Source organism: Hyperolius riggenbachi, chromosome 7 (genome assembly GCF_040937935.1).
Source record: "Hyperolius riggenbachi isolate aHypRig1 chromosome 7, aHypRig1.pri, whole genome shotgun sequence".
In the NCBI taxonomy this organism is placed as follows: Eukaryota; Metazoa; Chordata; class Amphibia; order Anura; family Hyperoliidae; genus Hyperolius; species Hyperolius riggenbachi.
The window spans coordinates 287,717,921-287,735,290 of record NC_090652.1 but is presented as its reverse complement, the minus strand read 5'-3'; the positions used below and the strand labels follow the sequence as shown (position 1 = coordinate 287,735,290).

The window sequence follows — 17,370 nt, the reverse complement described above, 5'->3', positions numbered from 1 at the left end:
TACTTCCTACCGCCACTGTTCAGCACCCTAACAAGCGGGTCAGGAGGAATTCACTGCCTTGTGTGGCACGTTATGCTACACGTGACTCCAATACTTCCTCTATCCAAACTGGGAGTCAGACAAAGCGCAATGTAACGTGCAAGGCAGTAAATGCCTCCTTCACCCTATCAGCTAGTTTGGGTGCTGAACAGTGGCGGTCGGGAGTATTCAGTTGTTCACATTCACTATGTTGAATTCCAACACCAACACTATCCATACCTAGCACTGATGAAGGCCAAACAGCATTAAACAGCTGTCTGTAGCTGGAGTGTGTGGCTCTGTAATCAGGCTATAGACATGCTATTAATAAGTGGCACTGTTAGTACACCAGGATTTTTAGAACATTGCATATCTCACTGACCGAAGCAGGTAGTTTCGGCACACGCGCTGGGCGCCAAAACCAGGCGCCCCATAGCAGCAATGTAATGCTGTGCAGGGCACGTAAGGGTAATTCGGGGGTTCCAGCGGTTGCCAGACCCCGAATTACATCTCCTCCGAGTTGTTGTGACAACTCGGAGGGGAAATAGTTTTTAACGCTGCCGGGGGAGTTTTGCGGCAGCAGGGAGAGCCATCATTCAGCTCTCCTGGCGCCCAACTCACCGGCGACGCATCCATATGTACGTCCACTGACTGTCCTACAGTGATGCATAATGTTGCTTGCTTACTCTTAAAGAAATTGCAAAGCCATCAAAAAACCCTTAGCTACTCGTCTATGGAGAGGGAAGGCTCTGGATGCCATAGCGCCTGTCTGATCCTCTCACCATTCCCTCATTCCATGCTGTCTCCTATTAAAATTCTGTGCCTTCGGAAGTCCTAGTGTAGCTTTGGAAACACATCCACTGGTGTAGGGATCACCATAGCAGCCATAGCAGCTGCTATGAGGCCTATAGCCAGGGGGGGCCTGTTGTTTGTGTTTGGTTGGCAGCAATATGGGAGTGGACCTCATGCAGACCCGCAGCAGGCTCCTAGAGGTGCAGAGTAGTGAATAGAGTCACGTGACAAGAGAGGGCACTCTAATCATAGGGAAAGGGATGCACAGAGAGGATAGATTGCTGGTGGAGCCTGGAGAGGTGAGTTCTCTTTTACATTCTGCACACCTGCACTGCATTGGGGGGCATACTGGTTACCTATACTCGGAGATTTCCTATACTTGGGGGGGGGGGCATACTTGCTACCTATGCTTGGAGACTGCTAATACTTGGGGAAGAGGGGGGGGGGGGATACTGGCTACCTATACTTGGAGAGTGGAGACTGCTTATACTTGGGGAAGAGGGGGGGCATACTGGCTACCTATACTTGGGTGCGACCTAAGCTTGGGGGAACACTATGTAAAAGAAAGGAAAAACACAATCGAGAGCCCCCAATAGTGTATTATTGATGATAAAGTATTGCCAAGGTAGCAGCAAATAGAAATATACTCACTAGTATGGGTTGCCAGGTTCAGGCAACCACTTAGAGGACTTATGGGGATGTTAGGCCTGTCCCCACTCAGGCTAAAAAGTCGCTCTCTGTAGAAGGAAAGAGGGGTGTTCACCCACCCACCAGGTGGATAACAATAATTGCAATGGAAACAGAGGCGCCAGCAGAGTGAAAATTGATCATAGGTAAAAACAGATAAAAGTTGGGGGGCAAGGGTGGACTTACCTCCCAAAACCAAACACAACCACTATGTATGGTTTAAACAAGATTTAAAGAGACTCTGAAGTGAGTCTAAAATTACTTTTTTAACATCCAGCCTGCTAAAACGCCACAGCAAAAGAAGGGGTTTATACCCCCCCTAAATCTCCTCTCCTACCTCCAGGGAGCACTTCCTGATGAGGCAGAGCTTAGAGCTGTAGCTCTGCCTCTTCGCACGTCAATCCCGGCTGATCGCCGCCTCTCCCCGCCCCTCTCAATCTTCCTTCACAGAGAGGGGCGGGCGCCGGCAGATTGACGCACATGGAGGCAGAGCTGCAGCTGAAAGCTCTGCCTCCCGGAGCAGCAAAATCCACGACCAAGAAAGTCATGTATTTTGCAGGGGGGATTTGGGGGGTATAAACCCCTCGTTTTGCTGCGGGATAGCGGCGTTTTAGCAGGGGTTATAGTTCTTTACATGACTGCATGTTAAAAAAGTAAATTTAGACTCGCTTCAGTGTCTCTTTTATTCGTACTCCAGAACAAATGCAACGCGTTTCGCAGGTCTCTAGCCCGCTACTTCAGGCAATACCACAGGTAGGAGTAACTCAGAAGTTGTGTAGCCAAGTACACTGCCTCTGCTTGGCTACACAACTTCTGAGTTACTCCTATCTTTATTATTGCCTGAGGAAGCGGGCTAGAGACCCGCGAAACGCGTTGCATTTGTTCTGGAGTACGAATTAAATCTTGTTTAAACCATACATAGTGGTTGTGTTTGGTTTTGGGGAGGTAAGTCCATCCTTGCCCCCCAACTTTTATCTGTTTTTAGCTAAGATTAATTTTTACTCTGCTGGCGCCTCTGTTTCCATTGCAATTGGGGGAACACTGGCTGCTTAATACATTTTTTTTTGGGTGGGGTCTACCAAAATATTGCTACGGGGCCCCATAATTTCCAGCTACGCCACTGTTCACATCCCTGAGTGCGTGCTTCCGAGGGCAGGCGCTCTTTGGACTCACGCATGCGCAGTTTGGGTCCGCTCATCTTCAGAAGTAATTGTGGACGTCAGTTTCATGAACTGAGGTTGTTTGAGGGCAAAAGGAAGAACTTACCTAATGCTCAAATACTGTTCTTAAAGGACCTCTGTCGTGAAAATACATGTAAACACATACAAATAAGAAGTACATTTCTTCCAGAGTAAAATGAGCCATAAATTGCTTTTCTCCTATGTTGCTGTCACTTACAGTAAGTAGTAGAAATCTGACATTACCGCCAGATTTTGGACTAGCCCATCTACTCATGGGGGTTCTAAGGGTTTTCTTTATTTTTAAAAGCACTTAGTGGATGGCAGTTGCTCCGTCCAACTCCCAAAGAAGTGTACAGTGAGCAGGGAGGCTGGCCAGCATCTTTGTATAAATCTTTTTCAGGGAATGTCTTTATAAAGAATAAAGGCCATGCTGAGAATCCCCAATGAAGAGATGGACTAGCCCAAAACCTGTCAGATTTCTACTACCTACTGTAAGTGACAGCAACATAGGAGAAAAGTAATTTATGGTTCAGATGTATGTGTTTTGAATGTTAAGATTTTCGCAACAGTTCCTCTTTAATAAAGTATTCATTGATGGTGTTGTTTTTATAACTCTATTTGCAATTAAGAAATGTTGTAATTCTTATTCATTTTATTTATTTTTTATTTTTTTGTAGCCAGTGTGTCCAATACTCCCGAATTGAGTAATGTAACCTTTACCTGGCACAATAAAAGTGTAGTAGAATATGAAGCAGATGTCAAGCAAAATAATACTGCTAAGAAGTTTGATCTCATTCATATGGTACAGGTGAGTCTACAGTATATACACTTTCCAGATCATGTTAGCCTACATGCACTGGGCTCTATGCATTGTAGTAACAATAGCCCCAGTGACCCCTTACACCTGAAGGAAGAGGATATGGAGGCCCGCTCCTCATCCTCCCTCCCACCTTGCAGCGTAACATTTATCTGCTTCAGTGCTGCATTGAGTCTCCTCTTCCTCCCAGCAGCCACTTGCTCTCTACTGTCATCTTCTGGCTCCCGATGCATGCCACATGATTGGGGCCGGTATACTGTATGCCAGTGTTGCTCTCCAGAGATCGCAAATTCTAATTTACCCGATCACGGGTAGATTTTCATGATTGCCAAACTCGAATTCGAATTTGAAGACCGATACTGCTCCCAAATTAGAAGTCGAATTGTGATGAAACGCGGAAAAGCCGCTGTCTCTCAAGGCGAGGCGGCTGTTTCCGCGTCCAGCATGGCGTCACAACGCGGAAAAAACGCCGCATGCCGCTTAGGCAGAGCGGCGGAATCCGCATTGGAGGCGGCTCCCGCACTCAGTTCACTGGATACATTGCAAGACAGTACTGGTGTGGCTGGGACTGATAGTCCACCAAGATTCAGACTTACACGCGCGCGAGCACAGAGGCAGAGTTTAAATAGCTGTTAGAAGGGAGTCGGCTGACCAGCTGGGTCAGCTGACAAATTCCACTGCTCCCATTGGACCAGCAATTAGGGAGGTCCTGGAAAGGTCCTAGAGTATATATACTGCTGGTTGTTCACTTGCTCTTTGTCTGGCGTGCGATCACACACGTGGGAGCACCCAGATCCGTAGTCAGATCCGCAAGTGTGCCGGGACCAGCTGGAGCTGTAATCCTACACTTAGCTAGATTCTGTTGATAGCTAAAGTACTAGTTTGATTGTGATTATCTGTTATGACTTTTGCCTGCCTTGACTACCCTTCTGAACTCTGATCTTGTACCTCGTTATTTCTGATACTCTGTTGCCGAACCCCGGCTCGCTCCTAGACTCTGTTTCTGCCTCCTGATTTTGTACCCCGATATATCTGATACCCCGTTGCCGAACCCTGCCTGTACTTTGACTCTGCCTTTGTCTGCTGATCTTGTACTTTATCTGTCTGTGTGTTTACGACCTGGCTTGTCCGACCTCGAGAACCGACCTTACCGTTAGAGGCGGTTCCTCGCTCTGTTAGCGATCCTTCCTCCTGAGGGTCACTTTCAGATATACCTTCCTACTGTCAGTCTGACTCCTCCCGTCTTGGAGAGCTCAGGTCTGCGGAAGGAATCTGTGCAGTACTCCTTGCTGCATTGAGGCCTTGTCCTCTAAGTGTTACAGTTACACCAAACACTACACTCTTCTCAGGTGAACAGAGGTTAGTTTGTATATCGGATTATCGGTGAGACTGCAGATCACTTATAATCTGGTATATATCTGTATTTCCGGTGATACTGCAGATCACCGGTAATCAGATACTCTCTGCGCCCACCGATCGTTACAGAACGCCAGACCAAATACAAAATGGACGCAAACACTGATTGTCTGGGTGTACTTGCCACTTCGGTGGACAACATCAATCAAGTACTGGGCACCCACATGACTCTTATTGATGCCCTATCAGGGTCTGTACAAATCCTCCAGACATCAGTGGATCATGTGCGATCCTCTCCTAGCTCTGACATACGTATGCCTGTACCTGAAAGCTTTTCCGGCCACAGATCTGACTTCCGGAATTTTAGGAGTAGAGTATTGTCCTATTTTGAGTTGAGACCCCAATCTTCGGGTACTGAGACCCAGAGGGTCACGTTTATAAAGACTTTGTTGTCCGGCGACTCCCAGTCTTGGGCATATAGCCTGCCCGCCGGAGACAAAGCTCTTACCTCTGTAGAGGAATTCTTTAACGCTATGGCAGTAATTTATGACGATTCGGACCTTGCTTCGACTTCTGAGCGGAAGCTCAAGCTTTTGCGTCAAGGCGAAGGTCCGGTCGAAGATTACGCGGCCGAGTTTAGGAGGTGGTCAGTTACGGCCAGGTGGGACACTTATGCCCTATTAGATCGTTTCTTGTCAGGGCTGTCCGATGAGGTCTCTGATTTGATGTTAAGCCAGCCCGAGCCTAGAACAGTCGATGAGGCCATCTCAGCGGCCATCCGAATCGACCGCAGGCTGCGCTACCAAAAACAGACCAGGGGTAGTTCCCGTGTCAGAGGGGTATCTTACACTACGGTCCCAGTGACTCCACCTCCTACTATTGCACCTTCTCCCGTCTTGCCTCCATCCGAGCCAATACAGATTGCTCGGTCAAAATTGACCCAGGTAGAGCGAAGACGGAGAATGACCGAACAGCTGTGTCTGTACTGTGCTGAAGGGGGGCATATAGTACAAAACTGCCCTAACAAGCCGGGAAGATGCTACCGTTTAGGAGTGGTAGGGGGTAGCACCCTAGGTGCCCGGCTCATACCCTTAAACGAAAAACGTTTGCTCCTTCCCTGTATGATTACATGGGGGGACAAATCTGAAGCCACAGAAGCCTTTGTTGATTCAGGCTCCGCGGCTAACTTTATGAGTTCAGAGTTTGCAGAAAAGTTGGGCATTCCGCTCACTTCAGTAAAACCACCTATCCAGGTTACTGCTGTGGACGACTCCCCGCTGCAAAGGGACCGTCCGCTGTCTCAGACACCAGAGGTGGAAGTCACTATTGGGGTTCTGCATAATGAAAGTCTAAGTTTCTTTGTATTACACATGACCACCTCCACAATTGTTTTAGGAATGCCCTGGCTGCAGCTCCATTCGCCACAGATTAATTGGGCTACAGGACAATTAACTAGTTGGTCAGACTTCTGTTCCCAACAGTGTCTAGGGAAGGTGACTTTAGGTCAGACCAAGTTGCATGTGGAGGGGGTTCCCGAGCAATACTCCGAGTTCTCGGATGTATTCTGTCCCAAGGCTGCTGACAAGTTACCTCCTCATCGCCCTTTCGATTGCCCCATCGATCTCCGTGCCGGTTGTATGCCCCCTAGGGGTCACTTGTATAATTTGTCTGGACCAGAGAAAATAGCGATGCAGGAGTACATTCGTGACAATTTAGCCAAAGGGTTCATTCGCCCCTCCCGGTCGCCTGCAGGGGCCGGTTTCTTTTTTGTTAAGAAAAAAGACGGAGGGCTGCGACCATGCATCGACTACCGTGGCCTGAATAAAATCACGGTGAAGAATCGTTATCCGTTACCATTGATAGACGATTTATTTACGCAAGTCACGAACGCTAAGATCTTTTCAAAATTAGATCTGAGGGGTGCATACAACCTGGTCCGCATTAGAAAGGGTGATGAATGGAAGACGGCCTTCAACACTCCCGACGGGCATTACGAGTACTTAGTGATGCCCTTCGGGTTGTGCAATGCGCCAGCCGTCTTAATCAACGAGGTATTCAGGGAGGTGTTGGGTAGATTTGTACTAGTATACCTTGACGATATACTAATCTATTCCAACAACCTCCCCGAGCACAGGGTCCACGTTAAATTGGTGTTGGACAAATTGAGGCAAAATATGCTGTATGCCAAGGTGGAGAAATGTATTTTCGAGGTGACCACTGTCACATTTTTAGGGTATGTGATCTCCACCTCAGGCCTGTCAATGGATCCTGCCAAGGTCACAGCTGTCCTGGAATGGCCACAGCCAGTGGGGTTGAAGCCCCTGCAAAGATTTTTAGGTTTTGCGAATTACTATAGGAGGTTCATAAAGGGATACTCCACGATAATTGCCCCTCTTACCAGTCTCACAAAAAAGGGGGCAGATACCAACCACTGGTCTCCTGAGGCTGTGGCAGCTTTTTCTCACTTGAAAAAATTGTTTTGCTCTGCACCCATATTGAGACACGTAGACACCTCTTACCCATTCATTGTGGAGGTTGATGCCTCAGAAGTTGGAGTAGGGGCTGTGCTGTCTCAACGCTCTGGGCTGCAGGGGAGGTTGCACCCGTGTGCCTATTTCTCTCGGAGGTTTTCACCGGCAGAGAAAAACTACGACATAGGCAACCGGGAACTTCTGGCCATTAAATTGGCATTTGAAGAATGGCGCCACTGGTTAGAAGGGGCAGAACACACGATCACGGTGTATACTGATCACAAGAATCTGGAATACATCGAGGGGGCTAAGAGACTAAGTCCCCGACAGGCCCGTTGGTCGTTATTTTTTACGAGGTTCAGATTTATTATCACATACACTCCAGGCAGCAAAAACATCAAGGCAGATGCCCTGTCCAGATGTTTCGAATTAGAGACAGCACAGCCCCCCGCTCCTGAGTCCATCATCCCGCAGAGGCTGGTGTTAGCAGCCACAGAGACCTGGGAGGATTGGACAAAGGTTTTGGGTCCCTTTCAGCAGGATGTCCCTGAGGGGAAACCGGAGGGGGTCTTGTTTATCCCACTGTTTTTTCGTCTACAGGTCTTACAAATGTTTCACGCCCATAAGAGTGCTGGTCACCCTGGTGCTGCCAGAACGCAGGATCTGATTGCCAGGTGTGCTTGGTGGCCTTCTATGGCAACAGACTGCAAGGAATATGTCAGGGAATGTGCGGTATGTGCCAAAAGTAAACCCTCCCGGCAGGCACCTGTCGGTACCTTACAGCCTTTGCCCGCCCCGAGTGAACCATGGACCCACTTGTCCATGGATTTTGTGGGTGAACTCCCCAGGTCTGAAGGCATGTCGGTCATTTGGGTGGTAGTCGATCGCTTCAGCAAAATGGCCCATTTCGTGCCTTTAAAAGGACTCCCCTCGGCCCAAGAATTGGCTGACCTATTCATCGTCCACATTTTCCGGCTGCACGGCATTCCGGAGAACATTGTGTCCGATCGGGGAGTCCAATTTATCTCTAAATTCTGGAGGGCATTCTGCCACCAAATGGGCATGAAGCTGTCTTTCTCGTCAGGCTACCACCCACAGACGAATGGGCAGACTGAACGAATTAATCAGTCTTTAGAACAGTTTTTAAGATGTTACGTTGCGGAGGCACAGAATGACTGGGTGAAGTTTCTGGCTTTTGCAGAATTTGCGCAGAATAATTTAAAGAGTTCTTCTTCTGGTTTTTCCCCGTTCCAGATTGTGACAGGGAGGTCGCCCAAGTTCTCCCCTTTGCCAGTTGCCTCTTCTCCATTCCCAGCGCTGGAGGATTGGCAGAGGTCACTCAGGGACAATTGGGGAATTGTTAGAGATAATTTGCAGAAAGCGTTCCAAAGTCAAAAGGGTCAAGCGGACAAGAGACGTTCCATGGAATGGAAGTTTCAGCCAGGGGATTTAGTCTGGGTGTCCACACGTCACTTGACCCTGAAGCAGCCTTCTGCCAAACTGGGCCCCAGGTTTGTGGGTCCGTTTTCTGTGACCAAAAAGATCAACAACGTCACTTATACCGTTGATCTCCCCGCCAGCATGCGTGGGGTGAGATCATTTCACGCATCCCTGCTCAAACCAGCAGTCCATGTGGGCCCTACTCCTCCTCCTCCTCCTGTCCTGGTGGATAGTCATCCTGAGTTCGAAGTAGAGAAAATTTTGGACTCTCGCATTGTCCAGAACTCGGTACAGTATCTGGTACACTGGAAGGGATATGGCATTGAGGAGAGACAGTGGGTACCGGGGACTCGCATGCATGCGGATGAGTTGAGGAAAGAGTTTCATGCCTTACACCCCGAGAAGCCTGGTAGGAGTTGTCCGGAGTCCACTCCTCGGGGGGGGGGGGGGGGGGGTACTGTGATGAAACGCGGAAAAGCCGCTGTCTCTCAAGGCGAGGCGGCTGTTTCCGCGTCCAGCATGGCGTCACAACGCGGAAAAAACGCCGCATGCCGCTTAGGCAGAGCGGCGGAATCCGCATTGGAGGCGGCTCCCGCACTCAGTTCACTGGATACATTGCAAGACAGTACTGGTGTGGCTGGGACTGATAGTCCACCAAGATTCAGACTTACACGCGCGCGAGCACAGAGGCAGAGTTTAAATAGCTGTTAGAAGGGAGTCGGCTGACCAGCTGGGTCAGCTGACAAATTCCACTGCTCCCATTGGACCAGCAATTAGGGAGGTCCTGGAAAGGTCCTAGAGTATATATACTGCTGGTTGTTCACTTGCTCTTTGTCTGGCGTGCGATCACACACGTGGGAGCACCCAGATCCGTAGTCAGATCCGCAAGTGTGCCGGGACCAGCTGGAGCTGTAATCCTACACTTAGCTAGATTCTGTTGATAGCTAAAGTACTAGTTTGATTGTGATTATCTGTTATGACTTTTGCCTGCCTTGACTACCCTTCTGAACTCTGATCTTGTACCTCGTTATTTCTGATACTCTGTTGCCGAACCCCGGCTCGCTCCTAGACTCTGTTTCTGCCTCCTGATTTTGTACCCCGATATATCTGATACCCCGTTGCCGAACCCTGCCTGTACTTTGACTCTGCCTTTGTCTGCTGATCTTGTACTTTATCTGTCTGTGTGTTTACGACCTGGCTTGTCCGACCTCGAGAACCGACCTTACCGTTAGAGGCGGTTCCTCGCTCTGTTAGCGATCCTTCCTCCTGAGGGTCACTTTCAGATATACCTTCCTACTGTCAGTCTGACTCCTCCCGTCTTGGAGAGCTCAGGTCTGCGGAAGGAATCTGTGCAGTACTCCTTGCTGCATTGAGGCCTTGTCCTCTAAGTGTTACAGTTACACCAAACACTACACTCTACTCAGGTGAACAGAGGTTAGTTTGTATATCGGATTATCGGTGAGACTGCAGATCACTTATAATCTGGTATATATCTGTATTTCCGGTGATACTGCAGATCACCGGTAATCAGATACTCTCTGCGCCCACCGATCGTTACACGAATGTACCCGAATAATCACTCTCGAATTCGGCCGTGATCACGGGTGTTAACGCGTGATCACGAATTCGGCTTCGGTATCCAGGGGATGACGTCATTGGGCCAATCAGAAGGCCCCCAGCCGAGGCACTAGTAACCAATCAGAGGAGGGGAGCCTGGCCCTCCCCTCCTCTATATAAGGCAGCGGCCATGTTGCGGATCCTGTCCTTGCTTGTGACTGTGCGGTACTGAGAGCATCTTTAGTGCTGCTGCGTGTCTGCAAGTGCTTTTCAACTGTGAAAACAGAGCGTTTTGCATCCTACACACATTCTACACACCTTTATTATATTGCTGTATAGATAGCTACTGATTTGAGTGTTATAGTTCAGTCAGCTAGTGTAGTGTATATACTGTATACTGTGCTAGGCTAGTGTTAGGTCTGTGTGCAGGCTAGGCCTGCTAGCCTAGCTAGCCTTAGCCTACTACTATCTTAGGTAGGTTAGGGATTATAGTTAGTTGTGTGCTAGTAGTTTACTTAATTTCTACTGTTAGTCTGTGAGTTTATTAGCTTCAGTACTGTGTTACCGTATTTGTCGCCGTATAAGACGCACTTTTTCTCCCCAAAAATGGGGAGAAAAAGTCCCTGCGTCTTATATGGCAAAGGCAGGGAATCCCCAACTTAATAACGCCCGCCGATACGAACCGCGACCCGCCGCCATGTTGGGGATTCCCTGCCTTTCTGTGCCTGCCTTTCTGTGCCCGCCTGCGTCTCCTGGCCCCCCGGATAGAGTGTTAATAGCGGCGGCAACTTACCTTTGGCAGGCTCCCGCGCTGATCCTAGATCATTGTGCTGCCCCCCGCTAGCCTCCTTTGCCTCCCCCCTGTGTATCTGGCCCCCCCGGGTGAAGGAATAAAGTATCGGCAGCTTACCTCCGCAGTGCACCCGCGATAACTGCAGACGTCCGTCTTCCAGGCACTTCTTGCTCTAGTGGCCGGCTTTGAACTGCGCGTCATCAGTTCAAGCCGGTCACTAGAGCGAGAAGTGCCTGGAAGACGGATGTCTGCAGTCCTCGCGGGCGCACTGCGGAGGTAAGCTGCCGATACTTTATTCCTTCACCCGGGGGGGCCAGATACAGAGGGGGGAGGCAGAGGAGGCTAGCGGGGGCAGCGCAATGATCTAGGATCAGCACAGGAGCCTGCCAAAGGTAAGTTGCTGCTGCTATTAACACTCCAATCCGGAGGGCAGGAGACTCGGGCAGGTGGGAGGGAGGAAGGCAGGGGGGCACATGAGGACACAGGAGGACACATGGGGGGCACAGAAGGACACATGACACACAGGAGGGCACATGGGGGGCACAGGAGGACACATGGGGGGCACAGGAGGACACATGGGAGGCACAGAAGGACACATGGGGGCACATGAGGACACACAGAAGGACATGTACAAGACGCTCCTGGAATATGGACGCACCAGGTTTAGTATATTTTTCTTTTTCCCTGGTTTTTGCCCTCTAAACCTGGGTGCGTCTTATATTCCGGAGCGTCTTATATGGCGCGAAATACGGTAGTTACTTTACAGAGGGCAGCATCTGTTGTTATCTGTGACTGTCTGTCATCTCTGCCTGACCCTATTGATTGCGTCCGTGTGTGACAGGCTTTGATTGTCACTGTCGGTCACACAAGTTAGTTATCAACTACTAGTCTACTACACTACTACTAGGAATTATAGTTAGTTGTTATTTACCTACGTCCTAGTTTACTTAATTTGTATTGTTGTTAGTCTGTGAGTTTATTAGCTTCAGAGCTGTTTTAGTTACTTTACAGAGGGCATCATCTGTTGTGATCTGTGACTGTCATCTGCCTGACCCTATTGATTGTGTCCGTGTGTAACAGACTTTTATTTGACACTGTCTGTCACATGAGTTAGTTATCGACTACTGTAGACTACACTGCTAGTACTACTAGTATTAAAAACTTTCTTTTTTTGTCACTCACCCACCAGCCCAGACTCTTAATTAAAGTTTACAGCCTTTCCCACCCTATATGTATATATATATATATATATATATATATATATATATATATATATATATATATATATATATATAGGTGGTGGTTTATTATTACAGCCGTAGTACCAACGCTAGGTACCATGGCCCGTTACACTGCCTGCTGCCACACGTCACTCCTCCTCCTCCTGCTGCTGTATTTAACCTCCTGCTGTATGTGTTCCCACCGCCAGGGTCCACAGAATTATACGCTGCTGCCATGCGCCACTAGCTATTAGGCCACTACAATAGCTACTTTTTTGTAAAGAAAAAAAAATTGTAAGGTGTCTGGGTTGAAAACTGCGCTGTCCCAGTTGTGTATTGGACACAATGTGGGCTTCATGACTGCTGTCTGGAACCTCCTGCTGTTTGTGTTTATTTACAGCCGTAGTACCAACGCTGGGTACCATGGCCGTTACACTGCCTGCTGCCACACGTCACTCCTCCTCCTCCTCCTCCTGCTGCTGTATTTAATCTCCTGCTCTCTGTGTTCCCACCGCCAGGGTCCACAGAATTAGGCGCTGCTGCCATGCGCCACTAGCTATTATGTCACTACAATAGCTACATTTTTTTGTAAAAAAAAAAAAAATTCTGAGGTGTCTGGGTTGAAAACTGTGCTGTCCCAGTTGTGTATTGGACACAATGTGGGCTTCATGACTGCTGTCTGGAACCTCCTGCTGTTGGTGTTTATTTACAGCCGTGGTACCAACGCTAGGTACCATGGCCGTTAAACTGCCTGCTGCTACACGTCACTCCTCCTCCTCCTCCTGCTGCTGCTGTATTTAACCTCCTGCTCTCTGTGGTCCCACCGCCAGGGTCCACAGAATTAGGCGCTGCTGCCATGCGCCACTAGCTATTATGTCACTACAATAGCTACATTTTTTTGTAAAAAAAAAAAATTCTGAGGTGTCTGCTTTGAAAACTGTGCTGTCCCAGTTGTGTATTGGACACAATGTGGGCTTCGCGACTGCTGTCTGGAACCTCCTGCTGTTGGTGTTTATTATTACAGCCGTGGTGCCAATGCTAGGTACCATGGCCCGCTACATTGCCTGCTGCCACACTTCACTCCTCCTCCTGCTGCTGCATTTAACCTCCTGCTGTCTGTGTTCCCACTGCCGCCAGGGTCCGCAGAATTATGTGCTGCTGCCATGCGCCACTAGCTATTATGCTACAAATTTAGCTATGCTGTTGAAGAACAAATTTTACAACAGTTGAGTTCTGTAAGGGACAAAACATTAAGTTGGGTACAAGAGGAAGAATATGAACACACACACAAAAAAAAAAAAAAAAAAAAGATGGTGGTGGAGAAGAAGAAGAAAAAGACCCAGATGATGATGAAGAAGAACCAGATGCCGAAGAAGAACCAGATGATGATGAAGAAGAAGAACCAGATGATGATGATGATGAAGAAGAAGAAGACGACGAAGAAGAACCAGGTGAAGAAGATGAAAAACCTAATGAGGATGAACCAGAAGAAGAAGAAGAAGAACCAGGTAAATAAGAAGAAGAATAAGAAGAACCAGGTGCCAGTGAAGAAGAAGATGATGAAGATGATGGTGATGAGAAAGAAGATGGTAAAACAGAAAAAGAAGACGGTGAAGAAAAAGATGAAGAGAAGAAAAAGAAGGTGAAGACGGTGAAGAAGAATAAACAAGAAATGTAGAAGAAAAAGTTTTCCATCAATTATTTTTTAATTACACCTATTTAATTGTGATTTCCCTTTAAAAAAAATAGCTTTAAGGTCATCTGAATTTGTGATCATGAATTTGTGGTAATACCCGAATTCAATTACCGATCATGGCTCGAATTCGAATCGAATTCTACTGGTCATGATCACGGCCGAACCTGAATTTGACCCGGACCCGAATTCGAAAATGTACTCAAATCGAATTTGGATACATTCGAGCATCACTGCTGTATGCTGTATAGATTGAGTGGCTGCTGGGAGTAAGCGGAGACTAGTGATGGCTGAACTGTCATGATCGCTGCTGCAGCAGGTATTGCTGGAAATAGTAGTGCTGCAGCTCAGGCAGTTCTGATCTCTTTCCATGCAAGCTGCATAGCTTTGTCTGTCTTTCCCTGCTGTCAGCTTGTGACTGATTATCATTCACCTGTGTGGGAATCTGCATGTCTGCTCCCATTGGATGACCTCAGTATAAAGATCTGCTTCCTGCAGGACTCCTCGGGTTTTCATAGCTTCAGTTTAAGCCTGTCTTGCTGTCGCTTCAGCCCCCGATCGTGTTTCTTGTTCTTAAGATACTTTGCTGGTCTTTGCATCATATATTGGTTCATTGCCAATATATATGCATACCAGCACGTTTATTATTTTCCTTGTATTCGTGGTACGTTGATACATCAGTGTCGCTGATGTATACGTACACGAACTGTTTATATCCTGTGTGCAGTTAGTCAGCTTTCCAGCACGTTTTGGTAGGTTGCGCGTACCGTGATCACCCGTGCTGAGGTAGTTACCCTGCTCCTGGTTCTGTTTGTGGATTGCGTTCATCTCTGCGAAGAGATAACGAATCCTTCTGAATCCTGTTCTGTTACCGTTTGTGGATTGCGTTCATCTCTGCGAAGAGATAACGAATCCTTCTGAATCCTGTTCTGTTACCATTTGTGGATTGCGTTCATCTCTGCGAAGAGATAGCGAATCCTTCTGAGTCCTGTTCCCTGTATTGCTCCAGTCTAAGTCAGTGTTCCTGCTTATGTCATATATCGGTTCATTGCCGATATATACATATGTTAGTCAGACGTTACAAATAGTTTCATTGATAGCTGTAATTGTAATACGCTAGGAAAACATACTTATTGTATTTTTGTCTGTGTTACGTTCATCTATCTTGATCCTGCTATTTCCTGACTATCCTGTCCTGTCTTTGTGAGGCACGCCATCGCTGCAAACGCATTGGCTGCCTCTTTCCAGTCTGTCTTGTTGTGGACGCTTGCTGTCACTAAGTAGCGGCTAGCTAGCAAGCGTTCATTCTGTCTACCTGTCCTGATCTCCTCAGTTCTGGTTTATGCGCTCAGCGCTACCTTGCGCTGAGACGTTATCGCAAAAGTATTGTTTGTGGCTGTCGGATCTGCACCGGCTCTGTGCGCCACAATCTCCTTTTGGAGTCAGTCCCTCCCCTCCACTATACTAGGGATAGCCTGTTTCCTTGTGCTAGTGTGTGTACCTCCTCCACGTCAGCTCATGCGTTGCATGCTGACTGTGGAGAATACACCACCAAGCCTTACATGAACTTTGCGATTTCATGTTCTCAAACCCGTTTGTGAATTTTACCGGAAAAAAATGCGAACCAGAAATTGGAAAACCGCCAAACTATTTACTGTAGTAAATAGCTTTTTTTTTTCTCCATGGAGAGAGAGAGGAGGCAGAGATTTTGATAATTAGTAGTAGTGATGGTCAAGTAGATACAAATAACTTGAGTTGATGTAAATTTATGCAAATGTTTATGCAAATGTATGCAGCTTTAAAATGAGTCAATCAAATCTCGCTGAGGTAAAATTTGATTGGTTCATTTTCAACCTGCATAAATTTGCATTAAAATTTGCATAAATTTGCATCTACTTGACCATCACTACTCAGTAGGTCCACTTCAAGGGCATCTCTGCAGCCAGAATTTCTCCTAAAAATGTGTGCAATAGTATATAAAAACCTGGACAGTAGCATGGCAGGGGGGATCAAGAACAAAATGTTTCTCCTAAAAGACATATTTTACGCAGAGGTTTTTTTTATGCGTAAATGCAAAAAATCACATATAGTTTCAAGATTTTTCAAATAAACTTCTTTAGATTGGCCACTGTGTGTACCTGCCTAAAAATTATGAGCAGCCAGTGTCTGAGATGCCTAAAAAATGTAGCATTTATCTGCCTAAACATATTTGGTTTTGCAGCCACAGCATGTGAGGCCTGAAAAACTGCCTGAGGCCTGGAACCCACTAGAGCAATTTTTTGAGCATTTAGGGAGCGGTTCAAACCACTAGCGATTTCCCTAAATGCTCTGTCAATGTAAATGGATGGTGCAAATTCCACAGAAGCGATTGCGATTACCAAATCGCAAACGCAGGACATGGAGCATTTTGTTAGCGTTTGCGCTTAAATGTAAAGTATATAATCACTGGCGTAATCGCTCATCAAAACTTGCATGGAGCGCTTTTGCTAGCGTTTTAAAGTTAATGTACACTGTAACAAAATTGAAAATAATTGAAAGCTAATCGCTAATCGCTACACAACTGCTGGCAAATTGATTACATTTTCTAAAATCACTCCCTAAAGCGCTCATGAAATCGCTTACAAACTGCTCATACAAAACGCTAGTGATTGCAATTAGCGATAGCATTTTGTAGTGGGTTCCAAGCCTGAGGCCTAGTTTACATTATAAATCGCCACTGCAATTGCTAATCCCTTTTGTAAGCGCTTTTGCTTTTCACTGCTCTTTCAGGGTGATTTGAGCTTTAAGCACTTTTCTAAGCGCTTTTGTCCGGCGATTTGAAATTTTCTTCCTGAAGCGCTTTGTGATTTCCCTATACCTTGTATTGAAGTGCAAACGCTCAGGAACACTCACATAGAGCCACATTGCACAATCGCTTTTAAAGCGATTTTAAAAATTGTCAGCGCTTATCCATGGCAAATTGTGACAGCTCTGGCCACAGGTCAAGCCTGCACACCCAAAAGTCCAAATACTTGTTGGTTGAGGCATTCTCTGATGGTGGATCCAGAAGCAACCTGTTAAGACATCGTATAGACAAAAGACCTCATATCGGACATGATTGGCTCATCACCCTCAGCAGTCATTTGCTCGGTTCTTGAATGCGGGAGAGTGTTATTGTTTCCACCTCTTTGGCAGTAAATGGCTTTTCCTGTACCACCACCCTGATAAGCAGAATACTGCATCTGTCTCAGTTTGGTATGAAAGTTCTGCATTTTGGCCAACCTCTGTGATTGTGGTAGCATCCCTGCCATTTTGTGTTTTTATAAGGTTTCCACCCAGTACAGGTCCATGTCCTTCATGGTTCTG

At 47.2% G+C, this 17,370-nt stretch overlaps 1 protein-coding gene across 1 annotated transcript in view; it reads left to right on the top strand.

Moving 5' to 3' along the window:
* Nucleotides 1–17,370, top strand: part of LOC137525088 (histamine N-methyltransferase-like) — a 40,672-nt gene that overhangs the window by 17,595 nt on the left and 5,707 nt on the right. The window contains exon 4 of the mRNA XM_068245883.1: nt 3,356–3,486. Within this exon, the coding sequence (XP_068101984.1) occupies nt 3,356–3,486 (131 nt within the window). The remainder of the gene's footprint in view (nt 1–3,355; nt 3,487–17,370) is intronic.